At 68.6% G+C, this 26,020-nt stretch overlaps 1 protein-coding gene across 2 annotated transcripts in view; it reads right to left on the bottom strand.

Moving 5' to 3' along the window:
• Nucleotides 1-26,020, bottom strand: part of ZFPM1 (zinc finger protein, FOG family member 1) — a 60,753-nt gene that overhangs the window by 20,638 nt on the left and 14,095 nt on the right. For both annotated transcript variants that reach the window (XM_039226692.1, XM_039226694.1), the window contains exons 2-3: nucleotides 14,869-14,979; nucleotides 12,510-12,635 (exon numbers count right to left, since the gene is read on the bottom strand). In XM_039226692.1, coding sequence (XP_039082623.1) covers nucleotides 12,510-12,635; nucleotides 14,869-14,979 — 237 coding nt within the window. The remainder of the gene's footprint in view (nucleotides 1-12,509; nucleotides 12,636-14,868; nucleotides 14,980-26,020) is intronic.

Genomic DNA, 26,020 nt, shown 5'->3' with positions numbered 1-26,020 from the left:
TCACAGGGCGGCGCAACGCGAGGTGACATGACAGACGTGGCGACCGAAGGCGGAGGCTGGACACTCCGTGCGCATCCGGCCAGGCCGCCGCGGTCCCCACACGACGTTGGCCAGGCTCTTGGCCCCTCTGGGAGGCCCGACTCCTGAACTACGTGACACGAGCGCCTGCTCTCGGCGGTGACGGGCCTCCGAGGCTCAGACCCAGCCGCACCCCTGGCCCCGGCTCGTGGGGCGACTTAAGGCCAACACACGGAGGGCGGAGCCTGGTGACACGGGCACACCAGGCAGGGGCCACGGGCGGGCGCGGAGGGCCACCTCCTGGAAGGCTGTCTGGAGGCCGGCTGAGCCCAGCCGCAGCCTGCGAGCCCGAGGCGTGTGGCCACGGAGCCATGTGGCCGGGACGGGAGGGTCACTGCACGGGTGCCGTGGCCCTGCTCACACGCGAGCCTCCCGAGCTCCGGCTGGAGGAGGCCAGGTGCCTGTTGCCTTCTGGGAACATCGCCACCTGCTGGGCCCACCCGTCAGCCCGTTTTTGCTTCCTGTGTACACGTGGGGCCAGAGGAGGGGGACCAGGGACGGGCTGAGGGGAGGCTCCCAGGGAAGCACAGGGCCGGGCTCCGGGGGGGCGGCGAGGTCAGAGTGCACGGCGGGCGGCCTGTCCCGATGCCGCCTCTCCCCAGGCGGGACATCTGCTGGAGCCAGCCAGCTACTCACACTCTCCTGGGACAGTGGGGAGTCCCCCCCCCAGGCTGCTGCCGGGCTTGGGGCTGTCCTTCGCGCCACCCCACCTTGCAGGCCGCGGGGAGTGGGGCCCCAGCGCCAGGAGACCCAGAGCTGTGGGGCACCAGCCGGCCAGCACGGCCCCTGGAGCAAGCCACACCTGAATGCTGCATCAGGGAAAGGGGCAGAGCCTGATTCCAGCCCCTGTCGCCAGCGACCAGGCGCCTTCGGGCAGACCCCGCCCCATCTCAGGCCCCAGGGTCCCATCTGTGAACTGTGGGGACGCGGAGTCGGGGAACAACGGTGGACTCGGTCTCTCCTTGCTCTCTGCCCCATGAGAAAAGCAAGACTTGGAAAAGTTGAGGGACTGTCTGAGGTCACGGAGCCCAGGTCCCTGACCTCAACCTCGGCCGCATGTCGCTCACAGTATTCGGGTCCATCGGGGGCCAGGCGCCCGTGGCCCCACGTCACAGGTGGGGGCGACGAGGCTGGGCAGGGCAGAAGACGTCCCCACGCCAGGCGGTGGCGCACGGCGTCGGGTGCGGCCACGGCGGAAGGAGTGATCTGGTGGCTGCTGCCGTCTGCCAGACGGGACAGGGCGAGGGGGCCTCGGACACACACTTGATCACCGGCTCAGAGGCAAAGTCACTTGAGGCCTCAGCGGACTTGTGGCTGCCGGGGACCCGGGGGAGGGTTTCTGCCCTGCGTCCGGCCCCGGCGACCCCACGGGGCACCCCTGGCACGTCTGGGCCCCTGTGGGAGGCCCGGCTCTGGGGAGGGGCTGCTGGGGGACCAGAGCCTGTGAACTGAGGACACATAAAGATGGGGACCAACAGCTGTCCTCATTCAAAAACCAGATTTCACCTACGGGCTGGGATTTCCCGCCTCATGGGGGAAACGGGCACCGTGGCTCTGGCTCTGACAGGGCTAGAACCCTTCAGGGCACGAGCGCCTCTCCTGGGGACCATGGTGCACCCCTGCCCCCGTTCCTCGGGGCCGTCGCAGGGCTGGGGCTCCAGCCGGATGCTTTCACGTCGGCTTATGCTGGGTGCCCAGCACTGGAGATGTGACTGTGACCCAGACCGACGCCCACATCATCGACAGGGAAGGTCAGAGGAGAGACCACTCCCGGCGACCTCCCTGACCCACGGCACGGGGCGGGGTGCCACTTCTGGGGCCCCCAGTCCAGACCCACCACTGCCCAAGCGGGTCTCCAGCCTCCCTGCTCCAGCCCCCGGCGCGCCCTGCGCACCACGGCCCCTGTGGGCCCCGGGCCCGGGTGCGGGGGTCCGGCCGGGCGGGCTGTGCGGAGCCTGAGCCCTCCCTGGAGGGGGCCTTCCTCCTCTCCCAGGCCAGAGCTTTTCAAAGGGCTTCAAGCCCAGAACCTTCCTTCCTAAGGTGATGCAGGGGGCTAGGCTGGAGTGGGTGGGCTCCTTCCACCTCTGACCCTGAGGCCTGGCTCCGCCCTCTCAGCTTGGGGCCTATCGGCCGGGAGCCCACGCGGCCCACCCAGCCCACCGTCCCCGCCCGAGGCGCGCTTTCCACTGGACACGGGCCTGTGCCTCACGCGGCTGCCCGCCGGGAGTGGCGCCACGCATCCCAACCCTCCTCCGGCCGCCAAGCGCCACTCGGTGGCTGCATCACGTGGGGCAGCCTGAGCCCTTGGGGAGCTGGCGGGCCGGCAGCATTCCTGGGAGCCACGCGGAGGGGCTGGCAGGGCCACAGCGGGTGCTGGCCACGGTGCCTGCCACGGGGTGTGGCCCCGGATGCCTGGCCAGGGACCTCTGTGTGCCTGTCCCCGCCATGCAGGCAGCGGGGGCGATGCCATCGGCTGCGGGCCCCTCCCTGCCTCTGGCTTGTGCCCCGACCCCCCACCCCCGGCCACCTCTAGTGCTGGGCTGCTGTCAGTTGTGTCCCGAAGGCCCTGACGGTGCCTGCGACCCAGTGGACACCTGTGTCTGGGGGATGCTGGCCGGAAGCAGGGCCAGCGCTGGACGACCCAGAGCGGCCGCGGAGAAGGGGCGCCGGGCCTGCCCCCTCTCTGCTCTGCCCCCCCCTCGAGACAGGCAGAGGCCCAGAGCCCACATCCCCGCAGGCCCTGGGGAGGGCCCAGCCCGGCTACAAAGAGTGGCATGCGATGGGGGGGGGGGGCAGGCAAGGGAAGGCCGACTGGCCCAGGTCACCTGGAGCTGCCCCGGGGCCGCGGCGGCTCTGCACGGCCAGGCGGCGGGGTGGCGACGGCAGGGACGGCTGCCCTCAGGTGCCGCAGCCCCAGCTCTGCCCCCGCCCCACCCACCAGCTGGTGCCTGTGAACTTCCCCTGCTATCGCTGGAACATCGCTGGAAATTATTGATTTTTTGACACAGAACAACAGCCCATCTTTATCGGGCTGAACCCTGGCCCCGGCTAATGGTGGAGCTGGGGCCTCCTGGGAATGGCCGGCGGCCCAGGGTGGGGCGAGGGGGCAGCAGCCTTAAGGGAGAGGGTCTGGGGGGCTGGGAGGGGGCAGAGCGTTTGCAGCCATCTGACCAGGCCCCAGCTGGGTGGCAGGAGCCCCAGGTCCGGGGGAGGTCACGGTCACCCCGCCTGAGCCCCCAAGCCGGGGCTTCCTGGGGACACGGCTGTGAGACACGTCCCCCCCGGGCACAGCTGAGAGCAGCGTGCCCCGCGGGAGGAGACACGGGGTGGGGGCGTGCGTCTGCGTGCTGGGCCCCAAGTATGGCGCTAGTGCCCCGGCCAAGGCTTCTGCCGGACGAGGTCTCCCCTCAGCCCCGTGGGGCCTGAGGACACCAGCTTCCGGGAGCCCCAAAGTGGGAGAACCCATGGTCCCTCCAGGCTTCTTGAAAAGCCAACTGCCCTGGATCTCTAGGCCTCAGTCTTCCCGTCTGTGAAGTGGGGAGAGGGAGTCCCGTCAGCTTCTGGACCCGGGCCACTCTGGCCTTGGGAGACGCCGAGGCCTGAGCACGGGGGTGAGGGTCCCTGGCTGTCCCCCGCCCCCGCCCCGCCCGGTCCTGGCAGCCGGCTGGAAGCAGGATGTGTGATAAGGTAAAGAAAATACCTCCTGTGCAAACAGCTTATCTGGCTCCTATCGGTGTCCTGGCCCCTGCCCCCTGTTTTTCCAGGGGCCGACGCCACTGGGGGCCCTTCCTTCCCGTCCGGCCTCCAGCCTCCCCCCCGGCCTCCAGCCTCTCACCCACCCTGCTCCCTGCCCAGGCCGGGGCCCAGCCTCTCCTCTGTGAACGGAAGGGCAAGAGGGCTAGTGAGGGTCTGGGCAGAGCCCGGGTGGTCGCAGGGGTGAAGACCAATGGGACGGCCCCCCTACCGCTGCCACTGCTGCCCCCTGGGTGCCGCCCCCAGCCTGGTGGGTGCCCACCTCCAACCTGGGGGCAGCAACAGTCATGGAGGTCAGAGGTCAGCTGGCACCACCGCCACCACCCGTGGCCCGGAGAGCTCCCTTAGGAGTTACAGAGATCCTTCCAGAAAAGACAACAGTCCCTGAGCACCTCTTGTCCGCCCCACCACGGAGGAGGCGCCCGCACAGGGAGAGGCCTGGGCCTGCGCTGGGGAGCCCCAGCACCTGCCTTCACAGCGCTGATCAGCCGGCCTCCGCCCTGTCTCCTCGCCTCGCCTCCCCCCAACCCGCCTCCTCCTCCGCCCCCCCACAGCACAGGCGTGGCTATTCTCCCCTTCACAGACGGGACCAAGGGTCAGAGGGGACCCAGCCGCACGGCGAGGCAGGTGACGGAGTTTAAACCCGGAGGTCCGACCCTTCCAGGGCCACATCCGGCTGGAGCCCACAGCTGGGCTCCACGGGGAGCGCCCTCTAGGACCCAGCAAGTCCCCCGGGCCCCGGGGTGGGGCGGGTGCGAGGTCAGCAGAACGAACAGGCAGGGGGGAAGGTGGCGGGCGGCGGTGGGGCCACCCCGATGCCCCCGTCGGCTGTCCCTGCCCGTGGCCTTGGGCGCGGGGTCTGTCCGGCCCACCCACGTGTGCGCGGGGAGCTGCACTCAGACAAAACGTTTAGGAATCCACGTGGAACGTGCTTCTTTCAGAATCACTTCTCCCTCTTCTGGGAGAGATTCTGCAGGTCGGCAACGAGGAAAAATAAATGCTTTCCTGTCTTCCACGGTGCGGCGCATGGAGGGGACCGTTCCGGGGTAAATTCCTAGGGCCTGGTGGCTGTGCGTGTGGGGCGCAGCCCGGGGCCCCTGGGTGTCCGTGAGCACGTGCCAGGAGGGCCCCACGGACGCCCACACATCCGGCCCACCTGCCCGGGGCCGCCGCCCCGCTGGGGTACAGCCGAGAGAGAGGGACCACCCGGAGGCGGCTGCGGTCTGGGGGGTGGGCAAAGGCGGGTCCTGGGTGGGGGAGGGGGCCTCCCCGCTACGACGACACACAAAAGCTCCCGTGATAGCATCACGCCACGTTTCAGGCCCAGCTCGGCCCTTTCGGGCAGGATATGACCAGCCCTCGAGCCAATGGCGGCCCCTTTGTCCCATCTCCGGGGACCGATCTTATCGGCCGCGTCCACGGCCGCCGTAATGGAAAAACACGGTGAGGAAATCAAAAGTTACGCACAGAGATAGAGGAATAATAAATAAATAAATAAATAAGTAAAGAGCCAGTGCTGGCGGCAGGGGAGGGGTCCCCAGGGCCCGGCGGGGGTGCTGCAGGCGGGGGCCTGGTTCCCATCCCGGCTCTGAGACACGCTGCCCCCCGCCTGTCAGGTGGGTGTAGTGAGGGGCCCACTCCTCAGGGCCGGGGGAGCAGGAGAGGGGACGGCCTGACGGAGGCCCCAGCAGCGGCTGCACGGCCCCAGGGAGGACCCGCACGGAGCCCGGGGACCGCGGCGCCCTGCCCAGCCCCCTCGTGTCCAGACGGCCCAGAGCGCAGCCCCCGCCACGGAAGGGGGCCAGCTGGGGGCCAGGGCTGCCCTGGTGCCGGGCGCCCACTGGCCCGGGGTGCCAGGACGGGGACAGTGAGGCTGACGGGACCGTAGTCAGGGACACCAGGGACACCGGCCGTGTCGGTGACCGCGACGGTGACACGTCAGCAGCAGCACGAGTCCCTCTGTTGGCCGAGTGGCCGTGCCAGCCCGCTGTCGGGCGCCAGGCGTCTCCCAGGTGTGCGGCCGCGGCCACCTCCCCGTGGAGACCCCAGGCCCCGCGCGCTGAGCTGACGCGCCCCAGCCACACGGCCAGGCTGTGCAGTCGGGTGGGGCCCACGAGGAGGACAGGGAGGGAAACTTCCGGAAGGGCTCCCCAGGTGCGGGCCGGCAGACCCAGACCTGCAGCCCACTGGCATTTGGGAGGCGCGGGCAGGGCCCAGGCGGGCGCTCGGACGCGGCCTGGGGCCCGGGGGCGGTCCGGCCGGGGCAGGAAGCCGGTGGGAGGGCGGAGGAGGAAGCCGGCTCGATTAGCGCCCGCGGCCGAGATAGGCCGCCCTGGCCACAGATAGCTGCTCCCGGAAGGCCAGTGAGGTCAGCGGGCAGCACGGGGCCGGCGGCCAGGCCCGGGCCCCCACCCGCCACCGGGATGGCCGAGGACTCAGGCCCCGGGCCACGCTCCCCACCGGGCACTGTGCTGCCCGCTCACCCTCCGCCAGGCAGGGTCTACACCCCGGGAGGGGTCAGAAGGCCCCTGAGGCCCACGTGTGACGAGGCCCAGAGGGGCTGGGGCGGGGGGGCCACCCCCTGGGAGCCAGGGCTGCGAACTCAGTAACTCAGTCCACTCGAGTGCCCAGTGGTGGTGACACAACAGCCAGTGAACCTCTCTGGGCCTCAGTTTCCACATCTATAAAATGGGGAGCACGGCACCCGTTATCAAGTTTCAGTCAGCTTGTCTCCCTCCTCCCACCCCAGCACTTCCTCCCCTGCAGCCCTGCCACAGGGCCTTTGCTCGGCTGTGCTGTAAGGGGCGGTTTACCCAGGGTGTCTGCAGCTTGCTTGCCGGCCCGGTGTGCCGTCCGTGCACATCCCCATGGGTTGGGGCACCCCCTCGCCCACCCCGGCTGCCACGCCCTCCCCGCCTTCCTTTTGGTTTGTGTCTGAGCCCCTCACGGCTCTGTCAGGCGCTGTGGCTCCAGCAGAGCAGTGGCCGGTCCGTTGGTTGGTGCTGTGTCCCCAGGGTCCATCACGGGGGCCGGCGCACCGGAGGCGCTCGATAAATGAAAGCACAGGCCAGCGGGCAGACGGTGGTGAGCCCTGGCAGCGAGCCGCCCCGCGGATGGTTCCGCACCCGCTGCCCACCTGCGCCTCCCACGGGCCCTGGCCTCTGGGTGGGGAGCACGTCCAGGGTGAAGAGCCATTGACCGCAGAGAGGGCTGCCCGGGGTCGAGGGGTCAGCAGCCCAGCCATGGGGGAAAGCCACACGGCCACTCCATGCCTCAGTTTCCCCACAGAGAGGGAGCTCTGACTGCAGCTGCCCTCTCTGCACACAGGCCCCACCTCAGCCCTGTCCTGGGGGCTCAGAGGGGTGGGCGGGCCTGAGCTGTGGCCCAGGGACCAGTGGCCTGGGGAGGGCATCGGGGAAGGAGCTGGGGGGCGGTGGAGAGCTGCCCTCGGGCCGTGACGGCTGCACCCCATTTCCTGCGGGTTGCCGCCCCCTCGATCTGAGCTGGCCTCCTCCCTCCTCACCCCTGCACTCACCCCCGTGCCAGCGGGGCGCACTCTGGCCTTCCCTGTGCCCTCTCCCTGGTGCACCGTCCCCGGGGGTGCCCCCCACTCCGGCCTGGGGGCCCGGCCCGGCCTGTTCTGCCTGCCTGCTTAGCACGGCTCCCCCTCCTCCCAGAGCCTCACCCCTCGGGCACACGACATTCTTACTTCCAGGTTATTTGGTCTCCGTGTCCCTAGCTCGAGCCTCGCTGCCCTGGCCGCCTGGGCCCCGCAGGCCCCACGCTGCTGCTTAACCTGCAGGCGTCTGGGGAGCGGATAAAGGACCTTCTCCTGCTCCCGGGGCGGAGGGACCGTGTTCTTTCGGTTGGGTGGCCCGTGTCAGCCCCGCGACACCCCTGGAAGGGCGGGTGTCTGTGAGCACCACACAGGGGCACCCGCCCCCCACCCGGGCTTCCCCGGCCCCCGGACTCTCCGTCTGCTCAGCCGTGAAACGGGGACGGTCTGGATGGGCACAGGGCCCCCGGGGACGCCCAGAGGGGTGGCTCCCGACCCAGCCGCCGCCTCTGGCCTCTGCAGCTGACCCCAGGCTGACCCCTGCCACCCGTCGCCCTCTCCTCTGCCCCTCCCCCACTGTTAATCTAAGACAAACAGGCGTATCAGGGGCAGTGCCAGGCCCCACGATAACACAAAATAGCTGAAATGATTTTTTCCCACCCACACATGCCGCGCTGGTCGGGGGACGCGGGGCCGGCCGTATCGGCCCATCTCCCGGGCTGTCCATCAGGACAGGCCGCCCTGCCTCGGCCGCCCGATAACAGACCTCGAGGTTCGCCTAGAAACGCCGGCGGGGAGATTAGTCAGCCGAGCACAGCCCACGACGCCCTTGCTCACGCTCTAGGGGCGAGGATCCCGGCAGGCTCCCCAGGACGCCGGGGGAGGGGGTGTCGGGCTCCAGTGCTCCTCTGGCCCCCCACAGCGCTGTGCTCCCCGAGGGGTGTTCTTTCAGCCCCGCTGCTGCGTGGCGGCCGACCAGATACCTCGCTTGACTCCCTCCAGCCCCCCCTTTTATGTCTCCTAGTCCACGGCACTGAGCCGCCACACCCACACCGTCCAAACCTCAGGGCCTTTGCACACGCCAGCACACTGCCTAGACACCCTCAGCCCACTCCAGCTGGTCCTCTGGCCTCAGCTCAGGGGTCTCTCTGCTGACCTGCAGGGCCATGAAGACATGGCCAACCTTCCCCCCTCTGCCTCCAGGGCCTGAGATGGGGACGGAAAAGGTAATACCAGATGCTCAGCTGGTCAGATCCTGTTTTGTAAACTCCAGGAAGGAGTGCGGGCTCCAAGGCACCTAATAAGTGACTGGGACCCCACCAAGCTGACCACCAAGAGTGTCCCTGACCACCTCCCTCCTTCCTGGGCCCACAGAGCCCAGGCCGCCCTCACGGCCACTTGATCCACCCCTGCGGGCCCCCGCCTGGCATGGCACCTGCACTCAGAGGTGGTTGCACGCTGCCCCCCACCCCCCGTGCGGGGCCTCTGGGCCTTGCCTGCCCCGTGCCAGGCACAGCAGGCAGCAAGGGAGGCCCGAGGAGGCCACCCAGCCCCAGGCAGCCTGGGGAAAGTCACCCTCACTCCGCTGAGGGGCTGCTCAGGTGGGAGGGGGTCCCACACTGTGAGGCTGGTTGCAGAAGCGGCTCCCAGACCCCCTGGGACTCCCCACAGCCGTTCCCTTCACCCTATTTCTCCATGACCCGGCCAGGCAGGCTGACGGCACGCTGACCACCGCTGCATGGAGGCTCGGATGGGGCCGGAAGGTGGGTGATGGGCCAGGGACCCCCACCCAGGATGGGACCCTCGAGGCTCAGTCCGAACGGGGGCTGACTTTCCTGCCGGACCTTCTGCTTTTTGTAGATGTTAAGTGGGGAGCCGGGGAAAAAGGGGACAGATGAATAGGGGAGGGCCGGGGGGCCTGGAGTGAGCCGGCCGCTCTCAGGCAGAAAGCTCCTGGCCTGCGCCCCGCAGACACGCCTTGGGGATTACAGATTACAGCTTCCAGCTATTTGCATATCAGAATTTTAAACAGCCGGCCCCTCCAGCAAACAAGGTCATTTCTAAGATAAAAATACTGAGCGTTCCCCCTTCCTGGCACCCACCCCCTTGCCCTTGGAAGCCCCTAGCCCAGCATCCCGGCTTCCCGGAGCCCGGTGGTGCCTCCCTCACCGTGGGCTGAGGCGCCCTCCCTACAGACCCGGGACCAGGCCACACGGCTCCCTGCACCCTGCTCAGGCCCCAGGGCCTCCTGGCTGGACCTTGGTCTCACCCCCAGGGCCTTTGCATGGCTCCGGCTCCGCAATTCTGACCCGAGGATCTCCTTGCCCTGTGGGGCCTGTCTGGGGACCACCCTCCCCTCCAGGACGTCCGTTGTCCCCCCCGCCCCAGCCCGAAGGATGCCCCAGCACTCGGCTCCTGGGGTGCAGGGAGCATCCATCTAATTCCGGTGTGGGCTCTGCCCCTCCCTCCAGGTGGCAGCTGCGGTCCCGCTGCCCAGATCGGGGACATCCCTGAGACCTCACTGCAGGGCCGCCTGGGAGCTGGGCCTCCCGCTGGGCTCCGAGGGGCGGCCCCGGACAGCACCACTCGCGGGGAGGGGGAAGCAGCCTCTCCCAACCTCCACTTGGCAGCTGAAGGGGGCAGTGCCAGGCCACCTGCGAGGGGAGACAGCTGTGTGCTGTGGGCACATCCCCTCAGCTCCATCGTACAGATGAGGAAACTGAGGCCAGAGAGGTTGGTGAACCTGGCGCCACTCCAGGGCGCTGTTTCCACCTGAGCAGCATCACCCGAGGGCCGAGCCGCCCGCCGCTGACAGAGCTCACAGCTCCCCGACGTGCAAGCACGTCGCTGAGAACCTCCCCAGCCTGGGTCTGGGGCTCTGGGGTCACCAGGCATCGGGCCACGTGTCCCGGACGCGCACTCTGGTGTCCGTGAAGCTCTCGCATTCCTGCGACCTGGCTCCTGTCCACGGCCCTGGCCCTGCGCCCTGGCTGGGCCCCCCACCCCGAGCCCGTCGTGCACCTGCAGAGGGGCACTGAGGCCTGGCGCTGCCGTCACCTGCTCCCCGACCACGGCACTGGCCCGGGGGAGAGGCCCCGGGAGACCCCTAAGCCCTGGCCCTCGCCGGCAGATGGCAGCCAGGGAGGTATTGGGGGGGGGGACCCGCTGTGCACTGAGCTCCGTGCCACGAGGTGACCGGGTCCCGCCGCACGCAGGCCAGATGGGACAGAGGCTTGCGGCCCAGCACTTCCCCAGAGCGGACGGTGAAAGGTGCCGGTGGTCCAAGCTGGTCCCCTTCATCCCAGAGGGGAAAGGTGGCTGGTGTCTGTCCCCAAGCACTGGCTTGGGGACAGACTCAGAGACACAGGGACGGAGAGATGCCCACCCGGGACGGGCAGAGGGGCGAGGGTGGGGGGCCAGGACCCGTGGGCAAGGGCCACGGCCGCACAACCCCATCGCGGGCACTGCCCTCGGGGACGCCGGCCCGGCCCTGGCAAAGCCCCGCAGCTCCGTCGCTGGCACGGGCGGCCCCTCTCAGATAAGGGCCCGCGGGGCCGCTCCGGCTTTCCTGGCGGGCGATAAGTGCGGCCTGTCCGGGGTCTGATAGGGGCAGGCACCGCGGCGGTTGGCCAGCAGCGGCTTATCGGCCCATCGCTGCCCAGCGCACACAAGTTGCTATCTGCGGAGCTGAGGGGGAGCCCCCGGCCCAAGATGCAAATAGCACGGGCAGCTCCTGGACGCGCCCCGGCCCGCGTCCTGTGGTCGGCTTCCACACTCTAGGCGCCTCGGTTCCCCCATCCACAAAATGGGGGTGATGATTCCAGCACCGAAAGGTGGAGGGGGCCCCGCTGGGGCGTTCACACGCTCACGGCCCCGGTCTGTCCCCCGCTCCACCGCTTCCCAGCTGGGTGGCCCTGGACAAACCCCCCTGTCGCTCTGCACCTGAGTCTCCTGCACAAACCGGGGCAGTGACCCCCCTCCCCCCCGCCCCCGGGCCTCTCCTCCCCAGGGCCACTCGACGCAGCGGCTGGGCCGGGTCCCGCAGGCACACGGTGGTCCCCCCCGACCTGCAGCAGGGGAAACTGAGGCAGGTTTCTGAGCACGGGGTCCCGCCCCACCCCCACAGCACCATCCTGTGCGTGGAAAGGCCCCCGTGTGGACCCAGCACCCGGGCGTCTGGCTTAGCTGCGCCTGACGGGGCCGTGGGGACCTGAAGGACACGTGGCCCCGTGACCGGTCCCTTGCCAGGTGCTCCTTGGTGGGAACAGGGCACCTGGGGCCCCTCCTCTGCCGTCAACAGGTCCCCGAGATGGGGGGTGGGGTCCCTTCCCTGGCCCCACCCGTGTGCCTCCCGCCCCCGCTGTGCCGAGAGCCGTCTGCTCACAGTGAGGACTGGTACGCAGCTAGTGCTCAGTGAATGGTTCCTGCATCCACGCACGCCTGACCCCAGTGCACGGTGTCCCCTCGCGGAGGCCACGCCCACCCCCCTCACCGACGCGCAGACACGCAGCCCCACACGCCGCCCCGCGTTCCCCGGAAGGGACAGAAGCGGCGGACATGCCTGCTGCCCCTGTGTGACCTGGGACCTCCCAAGTCAGGATTCGGGCGATGGGGGGCAGGGCAGCACAAATCCTCCCGCAGGCGCACCCCGGCTCCAGCACCCGCAGTCAGAGCCAGCGCCCCCCACCGCAGCCACGGCCACCCCGGGGCGGGGGGTGCCCTTGCCCACCCTGCACAGGCCTGAACCCCCAGCCCAGCCCCCTCCGTGGCTTTGGTGGCTCCCAGTTCCCACAATGCCTCTCTCTGACCTCACCACCTGCTCCTCTGCCCCAGGCACAGCACACCGCCTCCCAGAAGCCCTCAGAGCGTGTGGGCGAGGGGTTTAGCTCTGGGCATCGGCGGGGCTTGGTGCCTGCCCACGCGATATCGCCGGCCCCACCGGCCGCCTGGACTTTGGAATGGGCACAGGCCCTGGCCCAGAGGGTCGTCACCAACCTCCTCGGCCGGAAGGCGAGGCCCGTCCCACCCAAGTCAGGACGGCGGCTCCGGGACTTCCCGGAGGCCGGGCCCCGGGCCGCCCCGGGCAGCAGTGCCGCCAGCCCTCGGCCGCGGGTGTGGTTACCTGGCCCGCTCCAGGCGCTGCCCGGCTCCTCCTCCAGCCCGGTCTCTGGCTCCTGCCCCTCCATGTCTTCGGGGCCTCCTGGGGGTGTGGCGGGTGGTGGCGATGGGGGGGGCGGGGGACTAGCGTCTGTGGACAGGAAAACACCATCAGGCCCCGCCGCCTCTGGGCACCGAGTCGCCGCCTCCCCACCTGCCCCTGTGGCCGGGAGGGATGCCGAGACCCATGTGGGGGAGCACATGCCCGAGGTCTGCTCTGATTCGGGGACAGACACCTCAGTTTTCTCCTTGGCCTTCAGAACCCTTCATCCCCTCATTAATTGCAGCGATAATTGCTACTCCACCGGCTGCTAATAATTAGAGGGCAGGGTGGCCTAGCAGGCACACCCAGGCCAGCGGGCGCCCGGGCTGCCTCCGGCTCCCGCTCTCCTCCGCCGGCAGCCGGGGGCCCCTGTGGCCGGGCCCTGCACCCAGTTCCAGCCCAAAGGGCATATTTGCCTTCCCCGCCGAGCCTGATAACTCCGGCAGCCCCCAATCGATGAACTCCCATAAAAGCCCCCCCCCTTGGTGACGTCACACGCCCGGCAGATTATTAATACCCAAGATAAGGGCCGTGATTAACATCAAATAAATCAATCACACAGTATAAAAGTCCTATTATTTTTGGCTATAAATCAACGTGGCTGGCATCTGAGCTCCAGCCACCGCGCGGGAGCCGCGCTGGGCCCGCCCGGGAGGCAGATAGCGCTCCGCCGCCTTATCTCGCCCATCGCTGCGTTATCGCCGCGGCCTGTGCCAGGTGCAACCCCGGCTGTTTTTTCCAGCTCTTTCCCTGGCCCCGCCCCCACCCACCCCATGCAGCCCCAGCTAGCAGATCAGATAAGGGGCCCGGCTCCCCTGGAAAGCCGCGGGGTCAAAGTCCACCAGTAACAGCCACCTGCCCTTTGGCAGATCAGGCGCCCCCGTTAGCGCGCAGCACCTTCCAGCGGTGGTGATGGCGGTGGTGATGCGGGGCCCCCGTGCACGGCTGCAGCCCCGGCCGCCCAGACCCAGGCCCGGACACTGAGGCTCAGGCAGGGCAGAGCACGGGCCCTGGGGACAGGCATGGCGGAGGGTGGTGGCAGAGGTACTGATGGGCAAGAACTAGTAGCAGAGCCCGGTGCACGACCCCGGCCCCCCGGCCACTGTCCCTGTGTGAGCGGAGGGGCAAGTCCCGAGGGGCCTGCCCCTGGGGAAAGGGACAGAGGGGCCACCAGCTCTCAGAGCATGAGGCTGGTTGGACCCCTGCCTCTGGCCATCCAGGGGGACACTGATGCTCTGAGACCGGGAGACGCTGGGGATGGGGGTCCCCACGCTCTGCCTGGGGTCTCTGTGCCCCAGCCCCGCCCAGCAGAGCGCTGCTGCCCACTTGCCATTCCACCGGCAGGTGCTGCCGCCCGGGTACCCCCTTCTCTGCGCATCCTCTGCGTGCTGAACGGGGGTAAGATCACGGGCCACAGCCAGCAGGGTGCGGGCGGGGAGAGGTGTGCCAGACCAGATCCCCCACTAGTCTCCCGCCCCAAGTGATCTCCGGAAAGCGGGGCGGAGGCTGCCGACCTCCCCCAGGGCCTCCCCCTCAGCGAGCCCCCTCCTCCTGGGGGTCCAGGGGTAGTCAGCAAGCTGCCTTCGCTGAGGCCAGAGCAGGCCTCCTGGTGGTTAATTCACGTCCAGGCCTCCCCCCGACACCACCTCCCCCCCACGAAATTACCACCAGGAGGGTCCCAAGAAAGGATCCAGGGCCCGGGGTTGGGGGAGCAGGCATTGGGCACAAAGGGGAATCAACCTGAATCTAGACCTGGGGTCGGACGCGGGCCTGGATGCTTACTGGTGTGTGAGCGCGGGAAGCCACTTAACCTCTCTGGGCCTCATCCCCTCGTCTGTAAAATGGGGTCAGTACCTGACCTGACGGCCTGCTATGTACTGAGACTGTGCGTGCTGAGGCCGTGGCTGCAGCCAGGCGAGGCCTCGCTGTCCCCATTCCACAGAGGGTAAAGTGAGGCTGGAAGAGGGCATGGCTCTCCCAAGGACACTCAGTGGCCCGTGACCGTCCCCAGGGGCGTCGCCCCAGCTGCACCGGAAGGGGCTGGGCTCTTGAGACCCTCGTGCTGAGGTGTGTGTGTCTCCTTCCCCCCCAACCCCCTCCCCCCCGGGCGTCAGGGCCCCGGCGGGAGACTGCTGAGCAGTCAACCCACAGACACCCATTTCACAGGTGAGGAAACCGAGTCCCAGAAGGACTTGGCTCGCGTGAGGTCCCAGGCAAGGCCATGGGGGGGTGGGCAGCACGCGGCCCGGCTCTGGCCTGTGGGGCCCCCGCCCCGACCCACCTGCACTGGAAGGGCTCAGCGCCTCGGGCGCCTCCGCTGTGGCCTCCTGCTCGGGGCGGCCCGTGGCCATGGCCTGAGCGTCTTCTGTAGCCTCCACGTCTCCGAGGGAGCCTGCAGACACAGCCGGACGGGAGAGGTGAGGCTCCGGGGGTCGGGGGGGGGCGCCCAGCACTCGTGCCCACTTCGCCCCACCTTGCCGTCCCGTCCACCGCTGCTGGCCCGCTGACCCCTCCCGCCGGGACGGTGGCCCAGCCCCCCAGGTCTCCCAGCACCGGGGGCAGCGTGCTCCCCCCTCCACTCTGTTCCAAGCTGTGGGAGCAGCAACGGGGCCTCTGGGGGTGCGTGGGGCGCAGCCCTCACCTGACCCTAAGTGCGCCCTTCCGGGGATGCAGAGCCCCCGAGATGTGAGGGCAAGCCTCTCCTGGAACCGGGACGCCTCCTCCGGGAAGCCCCCCACACCCAGGGACCGAGGTTTGGGAGCTTCCTGAGGGCGGCCCCAAGTCCGGCGCACAGGAAGTGCTCAAGAGAACGCCGCGAACGAGTAAATGGCTGAGGGGGCACAGCTGTGGACACAGGTGTCGGCAGCTGAGCCGCTGGGGTCGGAGAGCCGCGGGCCCTGGCACCGGACTCCGGTCCGCCTGCCCCGGGAGGCTCCCGCAGTGGGGTTCCCCGGAGACCCCTCACAGCTGGGAAGCTGGGCCTGCAGCCCAGAGACCTCCCAGGAGCGGGGGAGCCAGAGGAGCCAAGGTGCCCCCAGTCAGGGCAGCGACCCAAGGTCAGACCAGTGGGTCCAGGGCCCGGGCAGAGGGGACAGTGGTGAGCAGGTGTCCACCCTTATTTGGCTCCCCCAGTCTCCCCCGGCCCCACCGGGTGTCTCGGCCTGGGCCCCGGGGCTGTCTCCTGCCCCTCCCCCATCCTCAGAGATGACGCCCATCACGGGGGGGACGTGGGGAGGGGCCCGACTCACAGACCCCCCCTACTCATTCTCCTTGGGAGGGGCGGGGGTGCCCTTCTGGGCCCGGCACAGTCCCCACAGCAGCCAGGCCCTCTTGCTGCTGAGGAAACCAAGCCAGAAGAAACATCGGGAAGCCCTGCCAACAGCTGCAAATCCACACGATGGGGGTGCATGGTGGTGCGGAACGCGGCCCGCTCTCGCTGGGATCAGGGACAGAAGGCACCTGAGGCGTGTGGAATGGCCACCTCTCAGGAGCTGAGCTCCCCGTCCCTGGAGGCAATCAAGCAGCAGATGGAGACGTGCCTGGGGTGGTCCACGCCCCTGTGGCCGGTGGTTCCCAACCTCTTGTACATCATGATCCTTGTGGGGGGTGTGAAGGCCAGTGCCTTCTCCCCAGAAAGACAGGCCACGTTTTGCTCCGTCAGGGGCTTCTCACCAAAGCCTAGTGCTCTCCCTGCGCCGCCCTCACCCACTCCCCGCCTCTGCCACGTTATCCCTGGGGTGAACCCTGGTGCCAGCGTCCACCACGGGCCACGGCAGCGGGCTCGCGGCAGCGGTTCAGGGAGACGGCGCGGCTGCGACAGAGTGAGCGGCGTGTGGCTGCCTTCCCGACCTTGCCGGGGGCGGGCAAGCGGATTTTCTGTGTGCGGTCCAGCTCACCTCCCTGGTCGCAGGCAGACGGTGGCCGGCGACAGTGAGGAAAACTAAGTGTTCCTGGTGGGCCTCCCGCCGACACGTGGGGCAGACACGGCTCTGGGAGGCAGAGCGCGGGGGCACCTGGACTCGGGGGGGGCTTCCAGCCCCGCTGAGGCGACGAAGAGCGACAGACAGGCCCCCAACAGAAAACAACAGCACATGATAAATGCTGGGAGGGAGGGAGGCAAACGAGAGACACAGAGAGAGACAGAGAGGGAGAGACAGCAGCGGAGACTTCTAGCAGCAGGTGTCAGGGGCGGACAGCGGGCACAGGGCTCCAGGCAGAAGGCCCGGGGACGCGACAGAGCTGCAAGAGCTTGGAGGCTGGAGGGAGGCCAGGGGAGGAGTGGATCCTGATCCCCGGGGCCCCGGGGAGCTGCAGAGAGTCCCAGGCAGGGGGATGCCCACCTGCCGCGCGGTGATTGCCGGAGGGGGGCGGGGGCTGGGCGCACACAGGACCAGCCCCGGGCCGTGCCCTGCGCTCCCGTCGGTGCACCCACACCGGCAGCCTCTGGGGTGGGCTGGGCACGGCCCGTCATGCCCCTGGGACAGGTGGGAGCCCTGACCAGTTGGCGGGCACCCGGGCAGGAAAGCAGAGGCTGCGGTGGAGGCTGGGGTGGAGGCTGGGGTGGAGGCTGGCCTCTGGTCCCGCCGCTTCTCCACCCACGGTCCTGGCCCTGAGCGGACGCTGCTGGTCACCGTGGCCCACAGGCTGGCGACCACCCCAGCCTCAGCAGGCAGCGCAAAGGCCTCTGGGTCAGCCCGCTGCAGGACCCTTTCGAGACGTGCTTGTGGCTGCTGGGTTCACTGAGAGCTGTCAGGCGGCCCCGTAGCTGCGCTCCCTCCTGCCCAATGGCCATAGCACCTCGGGGCCTCAGTGGCCGGCTCCGGGGAGTGGGTATGAAGCCACCTGCTCTAAAGGGGCAGAGCCGCGCACCCCTCCCCACACCTGCCCGACCCTGGAACAGCAGCCCCCTCTCGGCGCCTCACCCAGGTGGGCCTCAGCCACCCAGGGAGGCCCCAAGCTCGCGGCGGGTCCATTTACAGGAGAACAAAGGCACCCGCCCCGCACAAAGGCGTGACGACGAGCGTGGAGAAAGGCTGCCGGGCTGCGGCAATTTATTCCAACGCTGCTAATTCAGTTCCAGCACAATTAAAGCTGCTCTGATAACGTGGGCGCAACCGCAGCCGCCGATCGCTCCAGCCTCGGACGGGATGTGTGTCGGGAAGGGCTGCCCCGGGCCGGCCTCGGCCCCCAGGAGCCTGCCGCCTCGGCCCGGGAAGGCCCTGGGGTCCCGCTCCGCCTGGGGCTTGGGAAGGAAGGTTCCCCACTGGCCACGCCTCAGGGAGACACCGCCCCCCCCCGGGTGCCCTGCACCAGGGGTGACCCCCACCTGGCCCCTGGGGGACACTCTCAGTCCAGAAACCCCAACAGCAGGCCAGGCCCATCCACCGCAAGGCAAGGCAGGTTTCCTTGCTGTGTGGACCTCAGGCGAGCCCCTCTACCTCTCTGTGCTCGGAAGCCACAACAGCTCCTACCTCACGGGGTACCTGTGGTGTTCACCTCCACTGAGCTTAGCTCAGGGCCTGGCACGTAGCGAGTGCGCACCAAGCGTCAGCCGTCAGCTGGGCCTCAGCCGTCAGCGGGAGGGGGGCACGGAGAGGTGGGGGGGCGGGAGAGGACAGCAGCGGGGGCGGGGGTGAGGCAGCCCTGGGCCGGTCAGGATGGTGGGTCTCCTCCTACCCTTTCAACACTGCGCAGAGATCACACCCACTTTGCGGATGAGAAAACCGAGGCCCATCAAGGGAACTGACTTGCCCACGGCCCACCCCCCAACCCCAGTAAGGAGTCGTGGGGGCGGGGAGGGCAGGAGCTTCCCCAAAAGTGCCACCCTTGCAGACATGGGCTCAGGCATAGCCCTCCCCTGCACCAGGGCGGCCCCCACCTCCCCGCACCCTCCAGAGACCAGGATGGAGGTGACACTGGCCGCACGGCCCAGCAGGGCGGAGAGGCTGGCTCCCCCGGCCGAACACCTGTCTGGGGGCGTTGGCGGGTGATGATGGCCGGCCCGGCGCTGCCCCCGCGGCCCGGAGCCCCTCGGTTATCACAGCGAGCAGGCACCCCGCGCCGATCCGTCTCCTGCTCATTAAGCCGGACGCCGAAATGGAAATGCAAACATAATAGCTATTTGATTGGGGTGAGATACTTTGCATATTGGCTCTGCACTGATAGCAGAATTTCATCAACTCCCTTTTTTCATGCTTTAAGACTGAATCCCGGAGACAGGCTCTTCCTTCCCTCTTCCTTCCAAGTCCCCGAGCTGCACGATTCACGGCCCCTCCTGGCTTTGATGGCGCGGCCGGGGTGGGGGGGGGCACCGCCTCTAAGAAGCCAGAGCTCGTGTGTGTGGAGCAGACAAAATGCCCCAGACTCCGGCCCCAGGAGGACCCGCCAGGCGGGGTGCAGGTGAGGGGGTCACGGAGCACTGGACGGGGAGTCCAGAGGCCCTAGTCCCCGCTGGCCCCTGCAGACTATGCCCACGTCAAATGGGGGTGATCGTGCCTGCACCCCAAGACCGTTTGAAACATTAAGCAAAAGAACCGGGGTCCCCACAAGCCCCTCACCCCGATGTGGGCCTGCCCACTACGTGGGTCCTTCTTATGCTCCGTTTAGGAGGAGAAAACGGAGGTGGGGCACCTGCCCAGGACCCCTCCTGCCCTAAGGCAGGCCCCTGGCCGGGGACGGGGCGGCCGCTGCGGTGGGGGGGGGGGGCAGCCGCAGTCCCCGCCCCCATGTCCAGCCCCCGGAGAGGGAGGCGGGCGCAGCCTGGAGTGCTGGCGGCCCTCGCGTCCTGCGGCCTGGCTTGCTCACGGACTCAGACATTAACCTAACCTGTGCCCCTGACTGCCAGGCTCTGCACCAGGCCCTGGAGACCCCACAGCCACCAGACACCCCACCCCCAAGAAAGCAAAGTGAAAAATGCAAGTGGCCACTGCCCTGAGGCGGGGGTACAGGTGCCCGTCCAAGAAGGCTTCCTGGAGGAAGCGGCTGGAAGGGGCGGGGGCGCCGGCGGCTGGGCCAGGGAGCAGCGTTCCAGGCTGGAGGCCCGCAGGGCGCTGAGGCCGGTGGCCTGGCGCAGGCCACACCTCCTCGAGCCTGGTTTCTGCAGGGAAAGAAGGGGTGGCGTCAGACTGGGGTCAGGGTTCAGCAGGTGGTGCCAGTGGGTGCTGAGCACGGACAAGTGATTATTACAACTCTTGTTATTTGTTTCAACTCTCCAGGGGGCGCCACACCTGCCCTCTGGGGGCTGGGGGGGCTGGTGGACAGACCTGGGGCCTGGGAGGGACAGTGCGGGTCGGAGGGAAGGGCCTCCCCCCATGCGGGCAGAAGGACCGGCCTCCTGTCTCGCCAGCCCTGGGCAGCTGGGGCGCTGGGCGGGGGGGGGGGCACGGCGCTGCCCGCAGAGAGACCCTGACCTCTGGGCGGCACACAGTGGCCAGATAAGGCCCCGATAACAGAGAGAAAATAGCAACAGATTCAGACTTTCCCACCGGGGGGCAGTGGGGCAGCTCAGGCCACGGAGGGGGCAGCCCCGTTGGCCTGTGGGCGCCTTGCTGGGGGAGCTCTGGGTGACTGGGGGCCGTGGCCGGTCCAGGGGATCGGGCCCCCCAGGCAGCCGGGGGTTGGGTCCGAAGCTCTTGGCGCTGAGCAGCGTGACCTCTGGTGAAGTACCCCTCCCCAGGCCCGGGCGGGCAGGCCTGGGAGCTCCGAGTCCACCCCCACCCCTGCCCAGGAAGGAGGGCCTCTGATCCGGCTGGTGTGCGATGGGGAAGGACCCTGAGGCTCAGGGCCCGAGGGCTGCTCTGGCCCCGCACACCCTGGTAGGGCGTCCCCAGCCCGCAGCCCCTCGGGGCCCAGGGACTCCTGCTTGGCACACAATCCTGACGCGCAGCTGAGCCGGTTCCCAGGCCCAGGTGGAGAGAGAGCAGCAAGTCAGAAGAAGGGGGTGCTGAGCAGGGCTGGGGGCGGGGCAAGCCCAGGGGGAGCAGAGGGGGCCCAGCGTGGGGGGCGCGGCTGGAGGGCAGTGTCTGCCTAGCACAGAGCAGCCCCGGCAGTCCAGGGCCTGTGAGGCCGGGCTTGTACGGCTGATGGGTGGCAGGGCCACGGAGGCGGGTGGGGGAGCACAGGTGGGGGTCAAGGGGCCCTAGGCCCCCAGGGAAAGCTGCAAAGGACTGTGGGGGAAGATGCTCATTTACTGGAGAACGTCTAGAATAGAGGCTTCCTGGCCCACGGCCTCCCAGGAGCTTACAGCCCCAGTGGGGAGGGGCTCCCTGGGAGGGGTGCAGGCACCCGCGGGGGGGACACGGAGCTCTGAGGGGCCCAGCGCAGACACTTCCCGGCGAGTCCACCTCACCCCCAATCCACACCCCACCGTGGCCCCTGCAGGCCGCGCCGCCCTCTGCCCGGTCAAGGCCTCCTCGGCCCCGAGCGGGACCTTCCCACACAGGCTGGGCCGCCCTGGAGCCTTCGGCGCGTCTGCTGTCCCGTGGGGGGAGGGGCGCGGTCCTGCAGGCCCAGGGGCCCACAGTGGACTCTGGGGCCTCGAGGGGTTCAGGCGGAAGGGACCCGTAGGCCCCGCTGTGACCCAGGTCAGTCCCTGCGGATGGCTGGGGCGACCACAGGAGGATGCTGGCGAGATAATCGTGGCTTGTTGGAGCGGACACGCTGGCCCTCTGCACGTGCGCCGGGCGCCCCCACACCGGTTCTGCTCCCCGACTCCCCGGGGGGCCCCTGCAGCAGGGGCGATGGGGACTGGGCAGCTTGACTCTCCACGTCCCCGTCAAGTGCCCACCTGATGGTGCTCGCACGCACCCAGCAACGGGAGGCTCACGACTCCTCTTCCAGACATCTGGGTCTTAGACTGTGTGCTTCTTAGGCCTTGCCGCCCCCCGCCGTGGGGGGGTTCAGGCCCTCCCCGTCACACTGTGGATAAGTGACTGTCGTGTCCTCTGCTCTGCTGCCGGGCTGTGAGCCAGACCCTCACCCACACAGCCTCCTGGCCAGCAAGCGCTCGGGCCACGCCTGGGGGGGATGGGGGCCAGGCTGGGGGAGCCGGGACGCGGTGTGCGCCGTGTGGGGGGCCAGGAGACGCCCCCGCGCCGGGAGAGGCCTCGCGGGGTCAGAGGGGCGCCGGGCAGGGCCCCGCACGCTCGGGGAACAGGGGCCAGGCCGATGGACGGGAGCTGCCGGGACCCACCTGAGCTTTGAACACAGCACAAATGTTCTCCTGGGAAATAAGTCACGACAAGACGCAGCCTTTCAAGGGCAATTCAGCTTTCGAAAGAACGTTTGTTGAAAGATGTCAGGGATGGTCCCGTGCCCCCCAAATCGAACCCGAGACCCGGCGCCAGACCTCGCGCAGAGAGGGGATGCTCACCTGCTTCTCCCCGCGCGCTCCCGAGGGGCAGTCAGGGCCTGGGCTCGGGTGCCCTGGCTCCCCTTCCCAGCGCTCCCAGGGCCCCTGTCCCCACGCCTGGTCCCGGACCCTCCCTCACAGGAGGCCTGGCCACGCCTGGAACTCACTGCCAGCTGCCCCGTGGGGTCAGGGCCAGCAAGGACGCTCGTGTGGCCATTCTGTCCCTGTGTCCCCATAACCAAGAGTGGCCTAGGGACGGGGGACCGCCTCTAGGGGCTCGGGCGCCCTCACCACGGGCTGCCCTCTCCTCCAGGCCTCACTCGGCCAGTCAGCATCCCGGGGCCTTCCCTTGGGGCCTTCAGTGTGGCTTCTAAGGTCACACCTGTCTCCTGACTCACGCTTATGCCCCACACCTGCCCTCTGCTGCTCACATGCCTCCCTGGGCTGGCGGGCGCTCTCGCGCGCGCTCTCTCTCTCTCTCTCTCTCTCTCGCTCTCTCGGTGTGAAAACCAAACCCTTCCTGGGGCTACGACCCATGCCAGCACCTGTCTGTCTACTGGGGTTACTGGTGACGGCTGACCCCACCCCTGCCCACGGGCTCACAGGTCGCTCACTCGATCAGCGTGCTCCCTGGCTGTGCCCAGAGGCACCCCTGCCCTGGGCCAGTGCCTGGCACACAGTGAGTGCTCAGTGAGCACTGGTGACGGAGGGGGAGGGCAGAGGGGAGCCTCAGGGTTTGAGCCCTTTTATTGGGGTTGGGGGGCCGGGGCGTGCCACCTCCCCACACGCCGGCCCTGCGGGGGACTCTAGGGCTGGGTGGGTGTGAGGACTGCAGGCTGGGAGAGAGGAGACGCAGGCAGATAGGGTGCGGGTGCCCGGGGGGTCCTGCCCCCATATCCCGGCCTCAGCTACCGCCACTTCCTCCTGTGGCCAGCCCATAACCGACAGGCGGAACTCGGGGGGCTTAACTGCCCAGGCTCCACGGCCACACCCAGTGGGGGCCCAGGGCAAGCTGGCATCCTTGGGCACGCCCAGGGCACCAGAAACAGGCGTGGCTGTGGGAACTCAGCCACACAGGCCTTCTCGCCCCGTTATAGACGCGGCACAGGCACAGAGAGGTGATGACACCTGCCTGAGGCCCCACAGCTGGGAGAGCGGCCACGGTGCTCGCCCTCCTCAGCCCTGCTCTGCACACGTGTTTCTGCTTCCCCTGGACGCCTCACCTGCCACCCCCCTGGGGTCCTAACCCACGCCTGTGTGGCCTGGGGCCTGAGACCTTGTCTCTCCCCTCCCCGGGCCGCCCTTTCTCTTCCTGGCTCTGCACCACTCAGAGGCCTTTCTCATTCCTTCCCCGTCTGCTCCTCCGTTGCTGTGTGACCGCTGTCGGGCCCCGACTGTCTGTTCCCCAAGGCCAGGACCCAGGCCCTCCTGCTAGTCACGCTGGGGCCCAGGCCAGAAGGCCCTCTCTGCCTGCGGGTGGGGTGTGGGGAGTCCATCTGCCTCCCCGCTGTGGGGGAGGGACATCAGGAGGGGTGTGAAGTGGCCGGCACTGGGGCCCGGTCCCTCACGAGCAGTGGCTCTCTCTGGCTCTGATCCGCAAGACCCGTGTGCACAGCCCTCGACAGTTTATGAAGCTCTACCAGGACCCTCATCAGCACCAGCCTGTAGAGAAACCGGCTCCACTGTACAGATGAGGAAACTGAGGCCCCCACCCGGCCCCATCACAGGTTTTTGGGCCATTGTTTACATGGTCGTAGGCAGATCGGAGCCCTTGGTGTATGCATCTGGCAAATGGGTACTGATCCACCAAGCTGGCAGAGCTGCCCTGCGGGCGGGCAGGAAGGTGAAGACACCTCCCGAAGTTGTTCATCCGCAGGACACCGTGATTCCCCCCAGTCCAGGGGTGCTGCGTGCCAGCCGGGTGGCGGGGCAGCTGTCAGCAAGCCGGGGCGCACCAGGGTGGGGCACGCGCTCAGGTACCGCGATGGGCAGGACGGCTGCGGGATGGAGAGGGCGAGGAAGGCGGGCCTGGGGGTGCTCAGCGAGAACCTCCCAGAAGAGGCACTATTTAAGCTGTGATTGCTGGGGTAAGGATGGGTGGGGAAGGGGTTCTGATTCACACCGTGGGGAGCAAGGGGGCGTGGGGCTGTGGGAGCCCGGGCCAGCCACCGCCTCCGGGCAGCCTCCAGCTCAGGCCTTCCCCTTGGCCTCCTTGGCCTCGCGTGGGACCCTCCCCCGTCTGGAGCCTGCCCCCCCGTCTCTCTCCCTCTTCAGGGCCAGGGCCGGTGGGCCGGCCCCCCGCCCCCGCCCGAGTCCCCAGGGGCAGGGGCCGGGCGAGGCTGAGAGAAGGGGAGCGGGCCTGGGAAAGCCCGGCCGGGCTGATAGGGAGAGATTGGTTTCAGCCGGAGCTGCGGGCTGCCAAGTCCACATCCTATCCGCGGCCTGCACTCACTCAGCATTCATCACTGCTGAACCCAGAGACTTTATCGACGCTGGGGGTTGGCGCCATCTCTGGGCCTGGCCGCTCCCGGCCCTCCGATGGGCGCGATAGCCGCTGATAGATTACCCGAGATTGCCCAGCCTGGCCGATCAGAGACACTGCTGGGCGGGGCGCGGACCACGTGGCCGGGGCAGAGACCGCGGCGGCCTGGGGGGAGGAGGCGCGGGCGCGGCGGGCAGGAAGGCCGCCCTGGGGGCGGAGACAGGGAAGTAGTGCCCGAGAAAACGGGCGCCGAGGCCGGCTCCGCAGTGATTCTGCAGATGGGCCGATAAGGGCTGATGGATGGCAGCAGGGGCCCGGCTAATGGACGGTCGCCGCGGCCCACGCGTCAGATGGATGGAGGCAGGCTGCTTCCCGGAAGGGGCCGGGGCTCCAGTGTGACAGGGCCCAGCCATCCGGTGGGGCAGGTTGGGGGGGCGACAGCCTGCTGGCCTCCAGACCACCCCCCTCACCTGGGGGGCTGGCTCTCCCTCCTGCACCGGCTGCGGGATGAGCCCCTGCACAGAACTGCATCCCGGGGGGGGGTACCCCTCTGGCTCCAGGCCCTCCCAGGCCCTGGGTTCAGGACTTCATTCAGGCAGTGGCGCCCCAGCCCCTCTTCCGGGCCAGGCTGTCCTGATGCTGTTTGGGGGGAAGAGCAGAACGCACGCCCAGGCCTGAGAGACTAGTGTCCAGACTTTTGAGCCCAGTACCCCAGGCTGTTGTCTCCTGCCCCAGTGGGATGCTACGCAGGGAGGAGGGAGCCAGGTCCTCTGGGCTGGACTTGTTCCCTGTTGGGTGTGTCCAGGTCCCAAGCAGCAAATCTACGCTGCTCCCACTGCACAGATGAGGAAACCGAGGCACCAAGAGACTGGAGGGGGCTTCCCAGTCCCACAAGAAGTCAGCGGCTCTGCAGGGTTGAGCCTCAACCTCCCCAACTGCTGGGGCCCTCGTCCCCACGGGGACCAGAGGGAGCCGAAGGGTCCAGGAAGCTGGCGTGGAGCACACCGGGGCTTCCCTGCCCGCCCTCCGCTTGCTGTCTTGACTGACACCTGGGGGGCTGGAAATCAGCCTCAAATTTCTAGACAGAGTAGAACGGAGGCTGCCGGGGCCAGGAAGGAGGGATGGGGGACAGCATGGGGGTTAGTACTCAACGGGGACAGTTTCTATTGGGATATTTCAATATGGGGGAAAAAAAATGTCTCCCGTCCAGTGCTGTGGGGCACCCAGCAGGCGCCGCGTAAGTGCCTGTCCCCACCATCCTGGAGGACAGGGACCGCACACGTGCGCACAGCCCTCCACAGAGGCACGGCTTTCTGTACCGCCTCACCGCCTGGCCACCTGCTGGCCGTGGAGACGGAGGCCAGGGCTCCCGGGGCCTGGGCCTCCATGGATGGATGGGTGGGGGTGCTGGGGGCCGTGCTGGGGCGAGGCGGGAGGCCAGATGCGCCCCCGCTGCTGGCCAGGGCTGGCCCTGTTGGTCTCCCACTGAAGGGCTGAGGCTCGAGGGTCTTAAGTGACTGGCCCAAAGGGACCCAGCGAGTGGTGGGGCCGGGATCTGCACCCAGGCTGTCTGCCTCTAGAGCCCGTGGCCTCGGCCCCTCT

This window comes from Hyaena hyaena, unplaced genomic scaffold, assembly GCF_003009895.1.
Source record: "Hyaena hyaena isolate Hyena2069 unplaced genomic scaffold, ASM300989v1 scaffold_1, whole genome shotgun sequence".
NCBI lineage: Eukaryota > Metazoa > Chordata > Mammalia > Carnivora > Hyaenidae > Hyaena > Hyaena hyaena.
The sequence above is the reverse complement of the archived record's forward strand: the minus strand, read 5'-3'. Positions and strand labels throughout refer to the sequence as shown.